Source organism: Rhinolophus sinicus, chromosome 3, assembly GCF_057876585.1.
Source record: "Rhinolophus sinicus isolate RSI-liver-muscle chromosome 3, RSI-T2T, whole genome shotgun sequence".
Lineage (NCBI taxonomy): Eukaryota > Metazoa > Chordata > Mammalia > Chiroptera > Rhinolophidae > Rhinolophus > Rhinolophus sinicus.
Window position 1 is genome coordinate 62748080 of NC_142503.1, and position 21541 is coordinate 62769620.

The 21541-nt window shown below is 34.2% G+C and overlaps 1 protein-coding gene and 1 long non-coding RNA gene across 4 annotated transcripts in view; one reads left to right on the top strand and one right to left on the bottom strand.

Annotated features, from left to right (window-relative positions):
* KIAA0825 (KIAA0825 ortholog) overlaps positions 1–21541 on the bottom strand; it is a 359113-nt gene that overhangs the window by 316253 nt on the left and 21319 nt on the right. For 2 of the 3 annotated variants that reach the window (XM_019711761.3, XM_074328710.2), the window contains exon 3: positions 405–536. The exons of the other annotated variant lie outside the window; for it this stretch is intronic. In XM_019711761.3, coding sequence (XP_019567320.3) covers positions 405–535 — 131 coding nt within the window. In that variant the 5' untranslated portion in view covers position 536. The remainder of the gene's footprint in view (positions 1–404; positions 537–21541) is intronic. 3 annotated transcript variants of the gene reach the window in all.
* LOC148758499 (uncharacterized) overlaps positions 5640–21541 on the top strand; it is a 32715-nt gene continuing 16813 nt past the window's right edge. Inside the window, exon 1 of the long non-coding RNA XR_016020699.1 lies at positions 5640–6210. This is a non-coding gene — a long non-coding RNA (uncharacterized LOC148758499). The remainder of the gene's footprint in view (positions 6211–21541) is intronic.

Below are 21541 nucleotides of genomic sequence, written 5' to 3' on the forward strand. Positions count from 1 at the left end.
CTCAAGCAATCCAAGGCTTTATACCACCATTTTATTTTAATACTTATTTAAAATTTTTAAATTCTGTGCTTATCTATTAAATGAGAATGTTTAACTCTAAACATATTAATGAAAATCCAGGCCATCAATATTGGCAAACTCTAATAATAATAGCAATTCAATAGACTTTAATTTATCCATTTGAAGGCAATGTCTATATTTTCTAGTTTTATTTAAAGTGCTAATCAGATAAGGAAAATCATGTTAAATTTTAGGGAGAGGAATCTCATCAAATTTTTCAGCAAAGTTAATAATAATTAAAACCTAAAATTAACTAAACGTAGGAAACACTAAAACTAGACTAGGTAAAGTTCGTGTAGATGAAACATGAAACCAATTTGTTTTAAATGATTAGCAATATTTACCTTGTCCCATTTTGTTCTATCTTTTCATCAATGTCACTGAAGATCTGCTTAAACTCCAAGTCTCCAGGAAATGAATTTAACAAACAATGCAGGTCAAAAGAATTATGGGAAAATTCATCTCCCCAATCCATTCTGAGGAACAAGAATAGAAAACATGTCAGTTACCCCAAAATGAAGGAAAAAAACCCACCTCAAGTTGCAATACTAAACCAAAAACAATAATTGCCATTTTTGGGCAAAATGAAATAGAGCAGTAGGAGAACTAGGGTATTATTAAGCGACATAGTGTTTTGTTATTTAAATTTCATGAGGTGTGACCTAATTTTCACACTTTTCTATGGTTTGAAAGCTGAACAGAACAGCACCCCTCAGAGAGTACTTAAACATCCTGCTGCTTCTAACAGTAACCAAAGGCTGCAAAGGAAATCACAAAGCCTCATAGACCACTGTGAAGAAAGGTGGTTGCAGAAAGAGTTTAACACCTTCCTTCCACTCTTGTCAATATACTGACCTGGAAATTATAATTTCAGAATTTTCAGTCTTATCTCCTGGCCGTATTTATATATGAAAAAGGCAAACCATTCTCCTGAGTGGCTCTAGCATCCCTGTCAACCTAAGTATTGATAACTGGCTAAACCTTAAATATGCTACTCCTTATAGAGAGATATGCATTCTCCCACTATCAAAGCTTCCCTCCTTCATTCATTCCATGTATACTTATTGAATGTTTGATAAGTAACAGGCACTTCTGTAAAAGGTGGGGAAATACCGTGCTTCCCCAAAAATAAGACCTAGCTGGACATTCAGCTCTAATGCGTCTTTTGGAGCAAAAATTAATATAAGGGGCCGGCCCGGTGGTTCAAGCGGTTGGAGCTCCGTGCTCCTAACTCCGAAGGCTGCCGGTTCGATTCCCACATGGGCCAGTGGGCTCTTAACCACAAGGTTGCCGGTTCGACTCCCACAAGGGATGGTGGGCTGCGCCCCCTGCAACTAGGGCTACTGGACCTGGAGTTGAGCTGCGCCCTCCATAGCTAGGACTGAGAGGACAACAACTTGAAGCTGAATGGCACTCTCCATGGCTGGGATTGAGGGGACAGTGACTTGACTTGGAAAAGAAAAGGGTCCTGGAAGTGCACACTGTTCCCCAGTGGAGTCCTGTTCCCCTTCCCCAATAAAATCTTTAAAAAAAATAAATTAATATAAGACCCGGTCTTATATAAGACCTGGTATTATATTATATTGTATGGTATTATATTATATTATACTATGTTATATATTATTACACTATATTGTATTATATTATGTTATGTTATATTATACCCGATCCTATATTATATACGACCCGCACCTATATTATATTATATTATATTATATTATATTATATTATATTATATTATATTATATTATATTATATTATACTAGGTCTTATAGTAAAACAAGACCAGTAAAATTATACTACAATTATAGTAAAATTAACAAAAAAGGCTTAGGTGGTTTTAGTATGGATAAATCCAAAATACTTGAAAACTTGTCTAAAAAGTTTTGCAGAGGCTACAATACTAAGGAACTTCGTCTTAATTTTTTTTATTAATAACGTTTCTACTTTATTTCCCTATAATGAAATAGCTGAAGATTTCTCATAAGTCCCATTTGGAATTCAAAGAATTAGTCTTGGAATAAAGTTTTTTTTCTTCTTCAGAAATATTATTTTAAAAGAAAAACACCCAATTAAAACGTTTTAATGTAAAAATGTACAGCATCACAAGATTTGTCATTTGTAAACTCAGTTTCAAGTATAGAATAAGAACTGTAGTAGTTTAGAATAGGTCACCCCAAGATGTGCCTCTGTTGTATGTGGATTGTTTTGAGCTAGAGAAAACCAAGACCCTGCTGGTTCCTGCCCCCTTTAACTACCTACAATAATTAGCATTAGGGGCCTTGCCCAGAATAAGAGATTATCAGTGATAACCTATTTTGACCAATCTATATGTCAAGGCAAAGTACTAATCACTGAACACCTGCTTTTCTCATCCTGCAATATCTTTCCTCCTTCTGAAGCCCCAAGGTGATCCTTAGCTCAGAATGTCATATTACCTCATTTTCCTTTTCTGTCTTTGAACTGTTCATGTATGTGGGGTTCCCACGTATACATATGTATTAAATTTAGTTATATTCTCTCGTTAATCTGTCTCATGTGGATTTAATTATTAGACCAGCTGAAAGAACCTTGAGGGTAAAGTTTCTGCCTCCCCCACAGCCTGGATATAACATTTTAAAATTACAAAATCCTGACACATTTGGATTTATCTCTCTCAAAATACTTTGCAGTAAAGTGAAATTTCTCATTTGAAAACAAATATTTACCTATAATATGCCATAATAAACATCAATTTGAAATCAGGCTAAAAAAAACAAAACAAAAAACTATAAGCTAAATGGTAGAAGACTCCATGTCTATTAGAAGTTATACTTCTTTAGGGCACCAAAACCTCAATATTTCTATATAACCAATGAGTCTGATATCTTCATATATCTCTCTAGCATCTCAACTAGCTAGTTACAGCTATTATCAGAATAGTCATTTCAAAATCCAGTGGCCATTATTACTAATAATGGATTTAGTTTATGTTTGCATACTTTTAAATCATTTTGGGTAGTTCAACTCACATGGAGTTATTCAAAAATTGTTGCAAAAAAAACAAAACAAATTTCATAATGAAAAGATTTGATTGGCTGAGGGTTCCTGTAGAAAACTGAAACTTAGTGAATAATTTGTTTGTAGCAAGCATCTCTGTAATAAAACAAGTTATATTTCAATATTCTGTTTAGAGTTTTCTCAATCTGTCAATACTATAAAGCCTCATTAATTCTGATAACATATATTCGAAATTTAAGAAATATGTATAGAAGTCAGCTTGAATACAATAGCAAAGTAGCAATATGATTTGTTTTATATCTACTATGTACAAGGTACTTTATATACATCATTTTCCTTAATTCTTATAACACTACAAAGTAGTTATCCTCATTTATGGAGGAGGAAACTTGGGCCCAAAGAGATGGACATGTGACATAACTACCCATTGTTAGGAGTAGGGCGTGAACCCAGATCTGTTTGGTTTTAAACCTTGAGGGTGCTTGTATCTTGAGAAATGAGTCACTTACTGCACACGAAACACAGCTTTGTAAAAATGATATTAACCAAAATGTTAAAATGGTTATCCCTGGATATTTGGACTACAGGTGATTTTTATTATCTTTTTTATAGTTAGCATTTTCCTGTTTTGGCAATAAGTATTATCATTTTGTATGCAACTGGGAAAATATTTTTAAAAGAAATTACCCCTACTTTCAGGTGGCTTATGATTTTTTAGTTTATATATTCTATCTGCCTTCATTTGAAATATCTTCCAGCCCTAACAATTCTCTCTTGCCAATTGTGTTTATCATTTCTTTCAAAATCTAATTCAAAACTTACGTAGTTCCTAAATCTCTCTTAACTATGACCATTTCACCAACCTTTTTGTATTATTTTGTCTTATTCATGTTTGCAAATGCTGTTAAAATACGATTTTGTATTATTTTGATATTGAACGAGTGTGTTATATACTTCATTGAAATCAGTTCTGGAGTAAAACAATAATGGACTGAAACATGTTGAGCATTCAGATGGGGTTGGTGACCATGATTTTGAAAGATTCCCAATGTATGTGGTTGTGTGATTTTCTCTATCTAACCTCAGGAGAGAAGTTAATCAATAAATACAAAGAATGCATTAAAGGAATGTCATTTGATAACAATGATAGGGTACCAGATGATGATGGTTCGGAATTTTCATGTGACCAGCATAAATCTGTGATGCTCCCATATTTATGATATGGTTCCAAGGTGATAGAGGATAAGAGAAGTAAGAGTTACCTTTTAGGTATAGAGGCAGCAAGTTTAAGATGCTGTGTGACAGGATTAAAAAACAAACAGACAAAACCCTGATGGATAAAATAGAACAGGATAAGAAAATTAACCCAAGCGAATAGTGATGCACAGGACCAATAGGAGAAATAAATAAAGGAGAGCAGGCTGTGGTAAGTGATGCTGAAGTTCGGATTTAGAAGTTTTCTCATTAGATCAGAAGCATGCTCTGAATGGGCATGAATTTAGGCACCACTCCTCCCATTGCCTCACGTGCACTCTGTGGGCCCCCAGTGTCCGACACTGCTGGGGGGCATCATGAAGGAGCAGAGAGAAAGCCTGAGCAGTCTCTCCTCACAAGGAGCAGAGACAGTAAAAAGAAAAAGGCCACAAAATGGGAGCCGGAAGAAGGATGACTGCTATTCTCTAAATAAAACAAATACGACCTCAACAACAGAAAAGTAAATTACTACAATTTGCCAATGTAGTTTGGCAAATACTTCAGTGGTACTTCAGAAAAGCAGAACTAACTTTAAAAAACTTAAGAAGAAAACAGAAGAGGCTGTGAGTCTCTTCTGTGGGTCGGGATATACTTTTACAGTTTCTTTATGTTGCTGTACTTTCAACTATTAAATTGTCATCAGGGAGATAATAATAATCTGACATAACGAATGAAGTCACTTATCCTAATCCATGATCAATCAAAAATGGGAGCTGTAGCTTTTTAACACACAATAACTCTGTTTTTGAAATTGCCATTCTGCAATGTTGTTTTTAAACGTTCATTCTCCTGTAACGTTTCTGACCATTTTTTGTATAAGGTTAAAAACAAAGTACTTAATATTTCCAACACGTATTAACAGGCAACCTAATATTAATTATTGCCTTTAAAAATGAGTTATGTTTGAAGAATTATATCTAAGCCAAACATCTGTAGATCATGTTTCAGCCGTAGGCAAATTGTAACAGTTGAGTTATAAATTCTTAAGAACAGGACTATAATAAAATATGAACATATTATAAGCACTGCCAGAAAACATTACAATAAAGCAATAAAAAAATAATACGCTATGTGATCAAAAGAAAGTCCACAAAAATAATTTTGGAATCTCACTGGTCCTTTTACATATTTTAAAATGATATTTTTCTATCCTAGGGTCTCTTCTTTTTAATTTAAATACATTTAATGGTTAGAGTCCTTATTTTATCTTTTTTAAATAATAAAAATTCAGAGTGCCATTCTTTTTATAACCAACCAATACATGCTTGAAAAAAAGTGAAAAAAAGAAGATTGAAAAACTAACTATTGGGAAGAAATCCGCACTGTGTTACTAAAGGGGAAACATTTGGACCATATCATATTTCTCCTTTGGAAAAACCCAGTGAGGCTCATATACCTTCTCAGATCTATGGACAGACTGTGGAATTAATGTGTCCACCAGCTCTGGCTCACTTGAAGTCTTATTGTTCAATATCACTGTCTAACCTAAAATAAACACTGCTAATGAGCATGGTAAGGAAGTGGGGTGTTCTAATTAAAAATAACTATATGTTCTATATGTAACTAAAAAAGTTTCAAAATGTTTGCATTATAATAAAACACATTTATCTCTAAACATCATTGAACAAAGAATCAACAGATTTGAGTCCTGATCTTGGTTCTACTAATGTCTGTGTGAATTTGGGTAAGTTTACCCAACCTCTCAAGAGGAATAGAGCTCAATCTTCAAATCCCCAGATCCCTAAAATGTTCTAAAAGAAGAAGCAACTAGCCTGTATTTCTGGGCTACTCTGACTTCGCACACTCTTCACTCAACAAAACGTTTGAGACCAACTGACTTTGGACATTATGCCTGGACAAGGAAAAGGACAACATCTGGGAATCGTACCGTCACAGGTATCATGTACCCTATCTATCATTCTTTGTGTTCTTTACATTATTTGTATTATTCTTTGTATTGTTGGTTTGGTTTGCATTGCAGATCTGATAAAATTTAACTTTTACTGAATCTTGAAAATTTTATGTAGTTCAGTGAACTCATTCATTGAGACATAATTTAAAGGTCTGAAGGCTAAATAATATTAATAATAATAATAGCCAATTCTTATATAGCATATATACGGGCCATGAGTTATTCTAAGTACTTTATATCCATATTAAAGATGCGGAAACTGAGGCACAGAGAGGTTCATGATTTGCCCCAAATCACTAACGTAGGAAGTGGCAAAGCTGGAATTCAGACGGCTTCAAAGGCTGTCCTTAGTCACAGTGCTATATATAAACTGCCTCTCTGTAGGGACACGTACTTAAAAAAAATTATTTCACTTCTTATGTGTTGATTTGTTTACTGCCATATATATTTGACAGTTGTCCCTAGAAATATTATAAATTTTCTTCATTATAAAACTTCTACAATACCAAAAGAAAATTTCTTTGTTTAAGTCTAGATTTCCCTGGTGGTATTTCAGAATTGTCAGAAATTTCTTTTTATCAATCACTGGAAGTTAAAATTTTAATGTTTTAGCCTCTCCCAAAAACTGAGAAAAAACTCAGTGGATCTCAATTTGTTGATAGTCATTTAAAATATCCTATGCATTAAAGTCTTACATTATGAAATTTAAAAAATGTGTTACTCTATTCAATTTATTTTCTCAACTCTCATCTATACATTAGGTTTCCCCCACAGACTGCTATACTTTCTACAAATAATGTGCAAGTTCTGAATATTATAATTATATGGGCTAGAGTATTAATATATAACCAGTAAGTACTCATATTAACATACGATAGCTTTTAAAATCCCCTTTAATATAAAATGATTTATTATAACTTTCTATTAATAATTTACATGTGCGTATGTATGAAGTAGAAATTGACAGGATCAGTCAGAATACACTATTGTTGCTTGACACGCCAACAGAATTAATTGTCATGCTTTACTTACCAAACCTGACACTGCTTTATTTTTCAATGCACTTCTCTTTCTAGAAAATATTTTCATTTTAATTACTCTTTATAATCTTCAATATGCAATCCTATTCATCTCTTGCTTTAGTATAACAGTAAAACGAAAATAATGTGAAAACAAATTTCAATTTCAGCATTTTTTATAACTTGACATGTATGCAGTTCACATGATTTAAAAGTCATAAAATTATCATATATTTGGAGATTAGACATAAATAATGTCACAAATTATGGGGTTAATGATTAATTAATATATCTTCAAGTGCAGTAAAACCTTACTAATTTGGAGAATAGTACATCTGCATCAGTAAAAATTTTAAGATATGGAGACCTTTTTAAAAAGGCAGCTTTATTATGTTTAAAGTGGGAATAACAAACACAGCTTATGAGATGTCAATTACATTTTAAGGAACTCTTTTAGTAATTAAATAAGAATGATTTGAACTTAGTATGTACTTTGTATATAAATGGGTATTTCTAAAAGATTTAGGGTTCTTAAAGTACATTCCAAGAGTTTAAGAATTTCTCCTAAAATGTTGTTACTAGTATTAATTAGCTAGTCATATCAATGTGATACTGTCCTCTTAAATTTTGGTAATATTAATTAACTTAAAATTAATTTGATGGCTAAAACTCTCCATTGAAATACCCTTTTATGACTTCCAGGGCTTTGCTCCATCAGTTATCACTAACTCGTGCTGTAGTATCAATATCACTTTCAGCTGACTATAAACTGTTCAAGTTTCTTGCTTTTTAGCAACCAACAACGCCCTCCCTAGGACATCTTTTCTTTCCCAGCCCAGCATCTCATAATAGCAGTCCAAATTTCCTACTCTTATATTCTCATCTCTCATTCACTTCCCGTCCAGAGCAATCTGGTTTCTGCCTCTATCCTTACACTGAAACTGACAAAATATTTTTCAGTTCCTATCATACTTAATCTCTGCACTATTTGTTCTTGATAGCTCCTCTGAAGTTGTCTCCTCTCTCGACAATCTTCCTAAGTATTATAGCTTCCCAGTTCTCTTCTTGTCTCTCACACATTTCTTGAAGGCTCCCCGTAGGAGTCCCCACTTAGGTAGGTAGCTGGCTAGTTCAGAACATTTCAGTTTTTTTCTTTTTTTAATCTGAGATATAATATATGGATATACAATGGTGGTCTATTTCTATGCTAGAGGACTCAGCTTTCCTGGCTATAACTACCAGGGCTAGACATTTGACCCGAGCTGAACCATCAGATGCATACTAAATGAATCTTGAAATTTGTAATGAAGGCAGGAAAAGAGAACCACTGGTGGTAGATTGATCAAGTTAATTCCAGCCTCCCAAGAGAAGGTACACAAATTTTTTTGGCTGAGGCCCTTATAATTGCAGAGGTCTTGTCCTTCTCTGGCTTCTCATAGAGTTTTCTTTTGGTTCTGTGAGATACACACAATGAATCCTCTCCCTACTCTACTACCCAACAGCCACTTTTTGGTTTTTTGCTTAAATTAACCAGAGTAGCTTTTTTTTTCTTTTTCTTTCTTTTTTTTTTTTTTTTTTAATTAGTTTCAGGTGCACAGAACAATGTAATAGTTAGACATTTATCATTTATATCCCTCACACAGTGACAATTCCCTCCTATCTACTATCCCTCCGACATCACATACAGCCATTACATTTCCACTGTCTCTATTCCTAATGCTGTACTCTGCTTCTTGTAACCATATGTATATAATGTGTGTGTGTGTGTGTATGTATATATATATATATATATATATATATATATATATATATATATATATATACATATATAAAATTATAGGTGACATTCATATAGTTTTTATTAAACTAATAAACATCTTGACTGGCTCCTTTCTCTTCTCTGCCGTTAAACACTTGGTATTCACCACAGGGTTCTCTCTAGAGCTGCTTCTCATTTTAAACACTTGCCCGGAGCATCCTTCATTCAAATTTACTGCTTCTTTTTATGTCATTTTTACCATAGATCATTGTGTTCTCTTCTAAAGTATTTTAATTTTTTAAAATTTTGTTTTATTTTTATTCATTGGATTTTTCTCCTCCTTAGACCTCTAAAAAAAAATATCTTCCTATTAGTTCTCATTTTGTAGTCTTCCCAAATTTTCTTTCCCTTTTCCTAACTTGGGAAGGGAAATATGGAAATTTTTCTTTCCCTTCTCTTCCCATTCATTTCACTCTGGAGTTCTTGGTCCTTTTCTTATCCTGTATGCTTTTCATTGAGTAACCTCATTCACCTATTGCCTCAATGCTAAAAAATTCAAAGTCTGTATCTGTAACCTCAGTTCCTCTTCCATAACCCCCACATATTTCCAAGCACTTATTAGACAATTCCACTTTGCTGATTCAAAGGTCCATTAAACTCAACATGTCCAAAACTTACTTCAAAATCTTTTTCTTAAACTGGCTTCTTTTCTTATAGGGTCACCTCCTATTTAATCTCCCCCTCCTTTGCCCTAGTATCTTAATATCAGGTGTCGGCAAACTATGGTGCAGTCTGTTTTTCCTATGGCCTTGAAGCTAAGAACGGTCTTTATATTTTTAACAAGCTGTAAAAATAAAAGCAAACGAAAAAGAATATGCTACAGTGGCCCTATGTGTTTCATTAATCCTAACATATTTACTATCTGGCCCTTAAGAGAAAAAAGTTTGCTGACTTCTTTCTTAAACAGTCACCAAATTCTTTGACCCTTTCTTTACTTAATATCTTAAATGGTCACTATATGTTCTCAAATTTGACTTCTCCTTCTGTCCTCTATCAGTATCCCCAAACTGATGTTTCTTGCTGGAAAAAAGGGTAAAAACCTTTTATCTGGCCTCCAAGACTCACACCTTGTGGTATAATAAGAAATAGATACTTGTTTTTTGCCTCCCATTTCCCTACCCCTTTCCTTACTTTATCCTATGCATCTCTTCCATTTGGCCATTCTTGAGTTGTACCCTTTCAAATAGAACTGTAATCAGAAGCACAGTGCTTTCCGGAGTTCTGTGAGTCATTCTAATAAATTGCTGAACCTGGGAGGGTGGGGTTGCGGGAACCCTCAGATTTGTAGTCAGCCAGGCAGAAGCGGACATCCTAGAGACTCCACCTGTGGCCTATGTCTAAAGTAGTGGCAGTCTTGTGGGACTGAGCCTTTAACTTGTGGGGTCTGTGCTAACTCCAGGTAGTATCTGAATTGAATTGAATTGAAATGAATTGAATTGAAATGAATAGAATTGTAGGGCACCCACTTGTGTGTCTACCTTTCATACTGGCATTAGACTTCTCGTTTTAAAAACCAAATCAGATAATTTCACTACTTCGCTTAAATACCACTGAAGGGTTTCCACAATGCATAAGACAACTCCAGAACAACTGTGTGTGTGTGTGTGTGTGTGTGTGTGTGTGTGTGTGTGTGTGTATATATATATATATATATAGTCATATTTAATTATATTTTTCTATAACTATCCTTGATTGACATCTTGAAATAGCTTCCTAGCTCTAACTCCCTCTACTAAAGATGTTTTTAGAAAATCATATTTATGGAAGTCGTTTACTTTATCAATGTACATAATACTATTTTTAGATAACATATAACTATAATAACATAACTTGTATATTATCTTTAAGCAGAAAAATATTATCTACAATTGTGGCTTAAACCATTTTTTAAAATGCCTTTTAACAACTCAAACCATTTTTTAAAATTGTAAAATGGTAAGAAAATATACTTGTGGTAAAAAAGAAAATCAGGATTACACATTTAAGCTATCAAATAAAATTTATATGTGATACCTTAAAACTCTTTCTAGTTTCCATCTACAATGAAAACAAAAAAGGAAGTCAGATAAAAATAATCTTTAAGGATTCTTCTAGTTTTAAACTATTATTTTAATTATGTGATCTATTGCTTTAATAATTAATCTTCTGTTATATTCCTTTTGCAGTATACTTTTTAATTCCATAGTTCTGTAGAAAGATAATTTGTTGTTGGTTAAAGCAAATTCATATGAAATGACTTGAAAAATCTATTTAAAAAGCAATCAGTGAAAGTAAATATTGGATTTCTTCATGTTAAATCTAAAAATCCATCACTATACTTGCTTTTTACTTTATTTGCTGCTTAACATATCTCAACAGTGAATCTATCATATCAACATAGTCATCATGATCCAAGCTGCAAATAATAGAGAGTGTCAGTGTCAATTTTGCTTTCTCACACTTGCTTCCCTTCACTTCATCTGATTTTAATAATCCCTGTCAAACCACAAACAGTCCAAATTACCTTCATGACACAGAAGCTTTCAAGGAGCAGACAGAATCTCAACTTTCATTTAGCAACTACAAAAGAAAGCTGTCCAGCTGGACAAATATTATTTCCACACTTGACAATCTCTACAGTTGAGCATGCATTTTAATTTTAACTGAACCTGCCAGGAGTTTGATATGAGCTTGTTTTGTGTAGATTGACTCACAGGATTATCAGACCAATGACTGTAATTGTGATGAAAGAACCCTACATTTTTACATTAAAAGATAAAACATACCAAAGCTGAGGGATCAAAATGATCATATAAAGAGATAAAGTGGAGGCATAGATTGCAGGAGTAAAAACGACTTAAATTAGACGTTTTAATTACTAAATAACGTCTAAAAATACAGCTTGATGTAATTTTGAAAAGTAACAGCTAATAAGTAAAAATAAAATGTAAAAAAAGTTAAAATTTTGCCCAAAGATAACACTGAGAAACAGGTTCTAAGAATGAAATCTAAAGAGATTTTTTTGAAATTGTTTTGGATTGACTTGATTTCACAGTCAACTTTCTAGAACAGTTCTATGTATCAAATTATAATAAAACTGATGTTCTTGATATTTAAAATTCTACTCTATATGAATTAATGTGCCATCGTACACATAATGTAAAACTCCAAAAAAGTCAGAGTAAAAATGACCAATAAGTTTGTAGAAGGGTATTAGAAGTTAGAGAGTAAAACTATACTAAGGACTATTATATCTTTTAAATATGGTTTATTAAACTTAAGTCTAAAAGTTTCAAGTGGTAAACGACTTCTGGGAACATTTCCTGTCTAAGCCAGGCCTGAATTCCTCCTACAGTTATCACAACCGCACAATGTCACGTTATTGTGTACAGTTATTACAACGTCACAATTGCCAAGCATGAAGTCTTCCCTGCAATCTGCTATACTTAACACTAGTCCTAGGCTCTTCCTTCTCCAGAAGCCAATCCATTGGCTATTCGAGCGCAGCTTTTCCCCCAACTCTCTCTTGGACACCACAGCTCAGTTTCCTTTACAGGCTGCTTTTCTCTTTAACTTGGCCTTCTGACTGGACAATTTCATCCACATCCCATGTCTTCCTGTGTGTTGGAACTCCTGTTGTAACTATCCAAGTCCATACTGGGTAACTCCCTTGGATGTCCCACAGGCACCTCAAACTCAACATGACCCTAATCTTATTTATTATCTTTCCTCTGAAACTTCTTTCTTCTCTTGAGGTCCCTATGATAGCTAGCAGTACCACTATCAACTTACTCAATTCAGACATGTGGGAGCCATCCCCCACATTCCAACATTATCTCCCCAATTGCATAGCGAAATGATCAGTCGTATCTCATATCTCTCATATCCATCCATCTCCTTCTATTGCTCCCGTGTAGATTCAAACTCTACCATCTGCATTAGTGCAGCAGTTTCCTAAAGAGTCTCTCTATGTATTGCATTATATCCTTCTAAGTCATTCTCTGTCCTATTAACAGAGTGACCTTTGTAAAACGGAGACGGATCGGTGTTTATAGCAAGATTTTAAGTCTCAGTGACCAGGAGAAAAGTCATCCTCGTGAGAGAAAAATCAAAAGAAGGGGCTTGTAGGGGAAGTGGGGTTTTTAGAAACAACAAATTTGAAGTACAAATATTACAGTCATGTACAAATATAAAGCAACAATTTAAATAAGGGGAAATTGAACTTGGGAAAGAGGATGAAGCATATAAACAGGGCCATATAATTTATCATCCAAAACAGGAATTTTTTTTTTTTAGAGTAAAATGGGTACTGAAAATAATTAAAATTATACATTCTTGAAATGTATGTTTACTAACCAATTAAGTGGTTTTATTATATCTATTCCCTATAGAATAATTATATTCAAAAATTTTTGTTTTCATAAATACCAGCCCTTCAAAAAATTCTTATATAAATATATAGGTTAAAAAATATTTATATTATTTGAATATTAAAATATATAAACATGATTCTTGATACATTTTCATATACTTTAATCAATCAATTTCTTAGTTGTATCTGTCTCTCACAGATACTTTACTTTTCTAAAGAATGCATTTTTTTACATAATTATATTATTTTTATATTTTTCAAAGTTGCATTTTAGGGTTAGTAAATTTTAAATTGTTAGTACCTTTAACTGACTCTTCTATACACTCTTTTTTAGGTGCTAAGCTACCTGGTAAATTTATTAAGTTAATAGCAAATTAAGGAGAATATCCTTAATTTTAATAATGCAAAACATATTTTAGCCTAAATATTTTTAGTTTTTTTTGTTTGTTTGTTTGTTTTTGGCCTCCTTGCAGTGACTTTTTTGGAATAATAATAATAATAATAATAAAAACTCATCAAATATTTATAATTATTTTTTAATGTTTTGCTAAATTTGGATACTGCAAAATTGTTGGCTTTCCGCCTTTAACTTCATTCTGAACTAGAATATAATTTTTTTCAATTAAAAAGATGAGCTCCATGAAAAGATTTTCCCCATAAGTCTAGATATTTCAAAACACAATAATGGAATTTCATAATTAAATCTTGTACACCATTTGAGTTTTCATCATTTGTTCCATTCCCCCTTTGATTTCATGGAGATACATTTCAAGGTCTTCTTCTGTGTGAGCTTTGTTTTCAATAATTGCAATTGCTGGAAAACTTCACATAAACTGAATTTTTTTGCCTTCCATTTGTTAATGCTTTGATTAAATATTTTTGAAAGGTTTTGAAGAAACTGCAACCAAAATTGAGAGGACATTTTTACAAGAGTATTCAATATTTTGGTAGGACACTTAAAACGATTTACAAAGTAATTCTTCAACGTCTCAAACATTTCTAAAATCCAAAAAGAGAAAGTGCATCCATGTTTAAATTATTTTTGTTTTCTTCAACATCAGTCTAATCACAAAAATCTATAGGCTGGACATCTAGTGTATGTATAAACACATTTGTTCTTTTTGATGACTGCATCTTCTATTTAGATTGGTATATTTTGCAGATTTTTGGATGCCATTATAAATAACCATGTGCATCACAACATATTCCTAGCTCTCTCCATAGGTTCTATATTTATTTTAAAAAAAAAATTATGTTATGTTCCACCACAACATATTTTTAATATTAGCAAGACCAAATAATTTTATCATGATGCAGTTTATAATTCAATTTATAATACTATTCACAAAAATGTCAAGTGTTTTACCTTTTACAGAATGAATTTCTAAACGCTTTACTTTGAATCCATGAATTAGACATGAAACTTGAACCATTAGTAGAACTGATTTTTTATAATTAGAAATATCCAATGATACTGATGTAAAACTGGCATTTAACTGTTGATAAAATTCTTTTAATGGAGCCAATACATTAACAGCTATTGTTTCACCTTTCATGTATGCACAAGAAAACTTGAAACTGAAAATGAGATTAATTTAGAACCACCACTTTATCTAAATGAAAAATCATGTTTCACAGAGTGGTACACAAATGTACCTTCTGCAGCTAAGTATTAAAATGTAGTATTTGCAGGCACAGTCTTAAAATAAGGCTATGCAGGCGATGTCGCTCTTCTTCAGGAGACTGATGCCTTCTTGTTTTCATGTGATTATTGATGTCGTTACAGCCCCCGTAGTGGGAGTTACACACTAAATCTTTCCAGCAAGTCATAGGAAATTCAGTTCTAACTGTTAAATGCGCACTGTTTTGTGTGTGTGTGTGTGTGTGTGTGTGTGTGTGTTTTAAATTACCATCACCGAAAGGGTTATTACAAAATAAAAATGTATTACCCAACAATAAAATAAATAAGTAGGTATAGATTTATATCACGTGATATATGATAAAAAAAACCTTGTAGCAATAGAGTTTGGACTATACTCAGTCTATGGCAAGATTAAATAAAGGCTGGGGAACAGTGTGCCATTCATGAACCAGGGCATGTGTCACCACAACTGGCTGGCACATCGAGTGGCCAGCAGAGGTGGCAGCATCGAATACTTCTGCCATCACCATCACCCAAAAGCTGAAAAAGTTAGCTGTACCTAACTGCTCATGCCAGAGTGCATTTACTTTATCAGCAAGCACTCTTCATGCTGCTTTTGCAAAAGATGTGTTAGCTTATAGTATTAGTTCTGGAAAGGATCTGGAAAAGAGAGATGGGTTATTGCCAAGTTAACCATATGTTAAAGTGAGAATTCTGTTCACTACACTGGCATCTCACATATGAGATCATGTTAGAACGTAGAAATACAAAGTATAGGTCTACCTAAACCTAACATAGTTTATTTACGTGCAACTATTAAATAATCATTCAAAAAAATGAAAAACCTGAGACAAATGCTGAACCAGATGAAATAATATGATAAAAGGCATAAAATGGGACTACTCTGAGCAAACTGTATATATGATGTGATGTCAGTACGATAGGCTATTTTAAATAACAATATAACATAAAATGGAACTTAAGTACTATAAAAACTGATAATCTAGCTCTGTATAGCATCACATGGAAAGATTTCCAGAAAACTATATTATTTTATTTAAAAAAGTTGTAGAACTATATATACACCATGATACAGTATAATTCTTTCAGAACAAACAGACAAACCATTTCAAAAAAATCAGGAAAGATACTTAAACTATTAACAGTGCTAATCTGTGGGTGATGGAACTAAAAAGGGATGGGGAAAGGGAATTTTTACTCTTTGTCACCTTCTATTTTCATTTGAACTTATTATAATGAGCATTTCTTACTTTTGACACGAGAAGCAAAAACAAATAAAAATACAAGAAAATATTATAAAACATTAGCTAATTTCGTATCAATTGAGTGGTACAAGTAACAAATGGTCTAGAATCCTGCAGTGGGAAGTTCCATATGGGCAGATGGAGAAAGGGAAGTCGATCCACCAAGAAAAAGGAAGATAAAGGCAATTCCCATAGGTGAAAGCCCAGCGAGCTTCCAAAATCCATAGCCTCACAGGATCCATGATTGAAGACATTTAATCTCTCGCTATATGTAGGTTCATTCTCCAATTGTGGGAATGATCCAACAAGTGAAGGGAGGACATAGGAAGCCTCAGCCAGACAGTAACTTGAGAAGTAAATAATGAGTTCATCTCCTGCTTATTTCCCTCCTCTTCCACAATCTGGGCTCTTACTCACTTGCATATGACCAATATATAATTGGGTACCCATTTTGAGGTTTCTTTGTATGTACTGGGATCCCACTCCTAAATCCCAGCCACAGTTACCTGCTCCAGACTCACAAACCACCACCAACAGGAGGCCCTGGTGATAGAAATGATGAGGACACCCTGGAGCATAAATGGGACTGTCTGGGGGAGGCAGAGCAGACAATCCATGAAGGAAAACAGTGAAAGATAAAATTAAAGAGGTATACTAAGGCCTGTTTTTCTCCAGGAGGAAAATATCGGTATTTTATCCTGTACAGAACAGAGAGTCACAGTTTTTTTGTTTTGTTTTTACTAAGGCAGTACATGACTAGTGTTTTATAAATCCTTAATCAAACTGGGTGCTACTATGGTGTAGTGTAGGGAGAAAGAACAGAGATAGGAAGATCAATTAGGAGGATAGTAAATTAATCCAGATGAAGGTGCTGATGAATAGGAAGAGGTTGGAGCCATGAGACCATAAAAGATAGCTTTTGAAATTGCTTTCCAGGGTACAAGTAGATAGCTTGGAGTTGCTGAGTGAGGCAGGAAATTATAGTTGAAAGAAAACCAGGCAGGTGTTGGATGTCCCAGGCATCAACAGGCTTGGACTTTAGACCCAGAGAAATCAACCCAAAATATGATCATTATAAAGTCATGTTAGGAGACAGAAAACTTGTGGACATGTCATTAAAAACTAGCAGAGGGTAAAAGCCATGGTGTGGCTCTACCTGGACAATAAAAGTCAGTGCAGGTAAATACCCACGATGACAGTAGTGGCTAAGAAAGAGGTGGTCATCATAAGGAGCGGGGCATGCTTGCTGTCAGAGGCTCATGCAGTCTTGCTGCAGGCAGCCAAAGACAGCACACAGGGCATGTGCATCTAGCCTTCAAGAAGCCAGCTGAGGGGTGGGTAACTACCACGGTTGCCTATGAGGTTTTTCTGCTGGTTTAGGGCCCAAGGATAGGCAAGGGTGGCAAGATGAGGTGCAGGGAAGTTTAAGCAGTAAAGGATAAATTATTGCAAAGGAAATTCTGAGACTTTAACCTGGATGTCAGAATGATAGTTTATGAATAGATTTTAAAATCTTAGGAGAAAAATAGTGCTAAGGAGGCATGGCAAATTCAGCTCTAGACATGATGATTCTGAGTGGATTATATAAATGGAAATGTCCAGAATAGAGATGGAGGAGTTATAAAGAAAATGCATGAGAAAACCTAGTGCTCATAATGTCACACTGAAGTTCAGAAGACCAAGACTCAGACAGTACCTTTCAAGTTTTTTGGATGATGTATGACCCACCAGTTAAAAAAATGCACTGCAATCTAACCTTACACAAAAGCTTCATGAGACATTCCTTACCCATAAGACTTGTTTTGATATTTTCTATTCTGTTCTTTTCATTCTTCCCTCCTCCCTCCTTTTCCATTTTTTTAAAAAAAAATGTTGCCCACATCTGCCAAATTAATTTCAGCAGCTGCATTTTGGCTGAGATTTTTATATGGCAAAGACTCCTCTGTGATCATTTTGCAAAATCATCTGCAAAGATATGACTGATAAATCCAGAAGAGATGTTCTTTGAGAGAGGGTTTAAAAAAATTTAAAAAAGGCAGAAAATTTAGGATTGGCATGAGGAACAGTAACAAGAGTGAGGAGAAAGACCAAAAAAGATAAAATAACTGTGGTCAGAGGATGGAAAAAATGAGTATCAAAGAGAAAAATGCTGCAAAAAGGAATGGGTAGTCAACAAAAGCTTTTCTTCAATTCATGTCTTTGCCTCTACTGCAGTGTTTCTAAAGAATAGTCCAAGACTAAGCAGAATTGCCTCAGCTATTTGGTTAAAATTTCAAATACCTGGGCTTCATCTCAGGCCTCAGTAAATGGAACTCTCTGGATATGGATCCTGGAATAGGTAGTTTAAGTTTCCCAGGGCATTCTCTACACCAATTGTTTTTTTCTCAGCGCATTTCACAAATCAGCTTTCAAAAATGGTACTTTCCAGGAACACGCAATCTCACTTCCCACATTACACGTATTCTTGAAAAGCTGTTAAGTGAGTCCTCACACACCATATCATTATTCTCCTAGAAACTACCAGGATTAATTTCAGAATTGTGTTCACTCAGAAGGAAACAAGAAAGTTTCTTGAAACATTCAGCCTTCAAACAAACATCTATCTAATTTTGCTGTATTGGTTATGCAAGTGGTTGGCCAAATGAACTTACAATCCTTATCTTTATTCGGTTTAAAGGCACATACATTTAAAAATTCAATATACTGTTAACACATTTCATTTTGATTTTGAACTGATTTCATTGGACTTACAAGGTTATATACCACAAACCAGTGGCATTTAGCAGAACCCACCGGCAGGAAGGGCCACAGGGAGATAGTTTTCAGCAAGATATGCTTTTATGTGGTGAGCTCTGCTAACAAATATGTTTGTCTGTTCATTACCAATGATAACCAAGAAGGATGAAATGTGAATCTATTGTATTCTAAGATGGGAATTGTAGCTAATGACAACGATAAATGGGCAACCATTTATTCGTGTACCTCACATTGAGGCCCTGTTCTAAATACTTGACGTGGATTAACTCATTTCATCTTCACAACAATCCTGTGAAACAGGTACCATTCTAGACCTCATGATGAGACCTCATTTTAGACCAGATGATGAAGCTGACGTACAAAGAGCTGTGTAATTCTCCTGAGGTCCCGCAGTGATGGTCGGAACTGAGATTCGAATCCACACAGCCTGTCTCTAGAGTCTGTACTCAGAGGCAGGTGCTGTGCCGTGATTTAAGAAAAGTCTCAGATGTTGAAGTAGTTAGCGGCTGCTGCACAAAGACTTTATAATCGGGGATTTTTTTTTTCCTTGTGCTTTATACAATTGATTTCAAGATTAACTTGGTTCTGTTGTGGATCCCTGTTCATGTTTAGTTATTAGAGCTCATTATAAGGTACTTTATATATGATCAGAACACCCAAAATAGCTTAAAAATGGGATTTCAGTAACACATTATGCATAAAAATAGAAATATATTTTAAAATATATTTACTTCTGTTTCAAAGGGCAAGATAGCACAGTGGTTTAGAGCTGTGCTTCTCAAACTTTAAGGTACCAATTACTTGGGAATCTTGTTAACAATGCAGATCTGCAGTAGGTCTGGGGTGGGGCCTGAGAGCTTGCATTTCTAACAAGTTCCCAGGTAACAGAGATACTGCTGGCCTGTGGACCACATTTTAAGTAGTGAGGGCTTAGAGTGTGAGCTCTGGAGTCACACTACTTGTGTTTGAATCCCAGACCCATTACTTATTAGTTTTGTAATATTTACTTCATGTGCCTCTCCTGCATCTATAAAATAGGGAGATCATGAAAGGGTTGTTACGAGCATTACATGAGACAATCCAAGGATAGTACTTAGAACAGTCGCTGGCATATAGAAAGCACTCAATACATATTATCTCTTCATGTTACAGAAAACTATTAAAAGCATATATCGTATCCCATTAGAAAGCCATTTACAGAATTTATTGATGTAGCAGAAACACGAAATAAAATTTGATTATTCTTTTCCAGTCACTAGAACATCACTGTACATTGAAGGACATTAAATACATAAGTTAGATCCACTACCCAGCTTTATTAAACACATAAATCTGAAACTGCTCTAAATGAATTTGCATGAAGTTGGCTTGGCCTACAGTATTTAAAGAGAGTATTTTGTTTCTCTGACAGAAAATATTTTTATATCGCAGGTATATAGAGTTCCAATTCATTTATTTGAATAGCTTCCTCTGAATTTAGAAACAGGCATTTTTGTTTAAAGACTTTCATTTTTATCAAACAGAAATTAGAACTAGTATTAGTATGAACAATAATAACAATTTAAAAATTTGTTCAAAGAAGGGCACTACTATAGTTAAAATGAATTTGGAGAATTTAGCCAAAACCTTCACTGACAACTGTATGCATTTTCAAATCATTACACAATGCAGCATAATTACCTCCTATTGTTGAGGACTGGGACTCAGAAAGAATACCACTTGTCAGAATTGTGATGATTTAATAATGATGTGATATGGGAGGGTCCATGGATAGGAAAAGTGAAGCTAGGACAATAAAGGAGGATATAATTTCACAGCATCATCCCAAGTGAAAACTATTAGAAATTTCTCAAATTCAAAACTGCTTGAAAAACAAAGAGATAGAAGGAATGGAACAGAGTACTCTAGACAAGAAAGATTAATGTTTGTCCAGTCATTGATAAAAAACTAGGAAGGGTAAAACCTGGTGCTTCAGTCGCGGAGGTGAGAGCTATGAAGTGTTTGGGGTTTGTCAGTATCTTTATGAGTCAGCAAGAAAAGAGCAACAAACCATTTGCTTCTCTTTTCATCTTTTGTTTCTCTAACATAGATGCTGAAAAAGACAACTGTGAGATAGAGTCTAATGTTTATTTTTCTAAATTAAAACTAGATTCAGGATAGGCAATGCAGACCTGCCCTGTCAGATCCTGACAGACAGGAATCAAGGACACGGGAGGAATCTGGATGAGCAGATTAGTCTCTCCCTCCTCTCTCCCCTTTCGCTCTTTTCCTGCAGAATGCTTCTGGCTACTCCTCTAATGTCCCTTGTGGTACGAGAACATTTTGTAAACACAAGTAACGACTGTTACTTTGAAAAGCAAGATTTTATTTTTAAAAATCTGCATAACAATGCTTTATAAAAAGGACTGCCATCTGAAAGATTTTAAGGCAGGGTTTACCTATACCCAACTATACCAAATAAG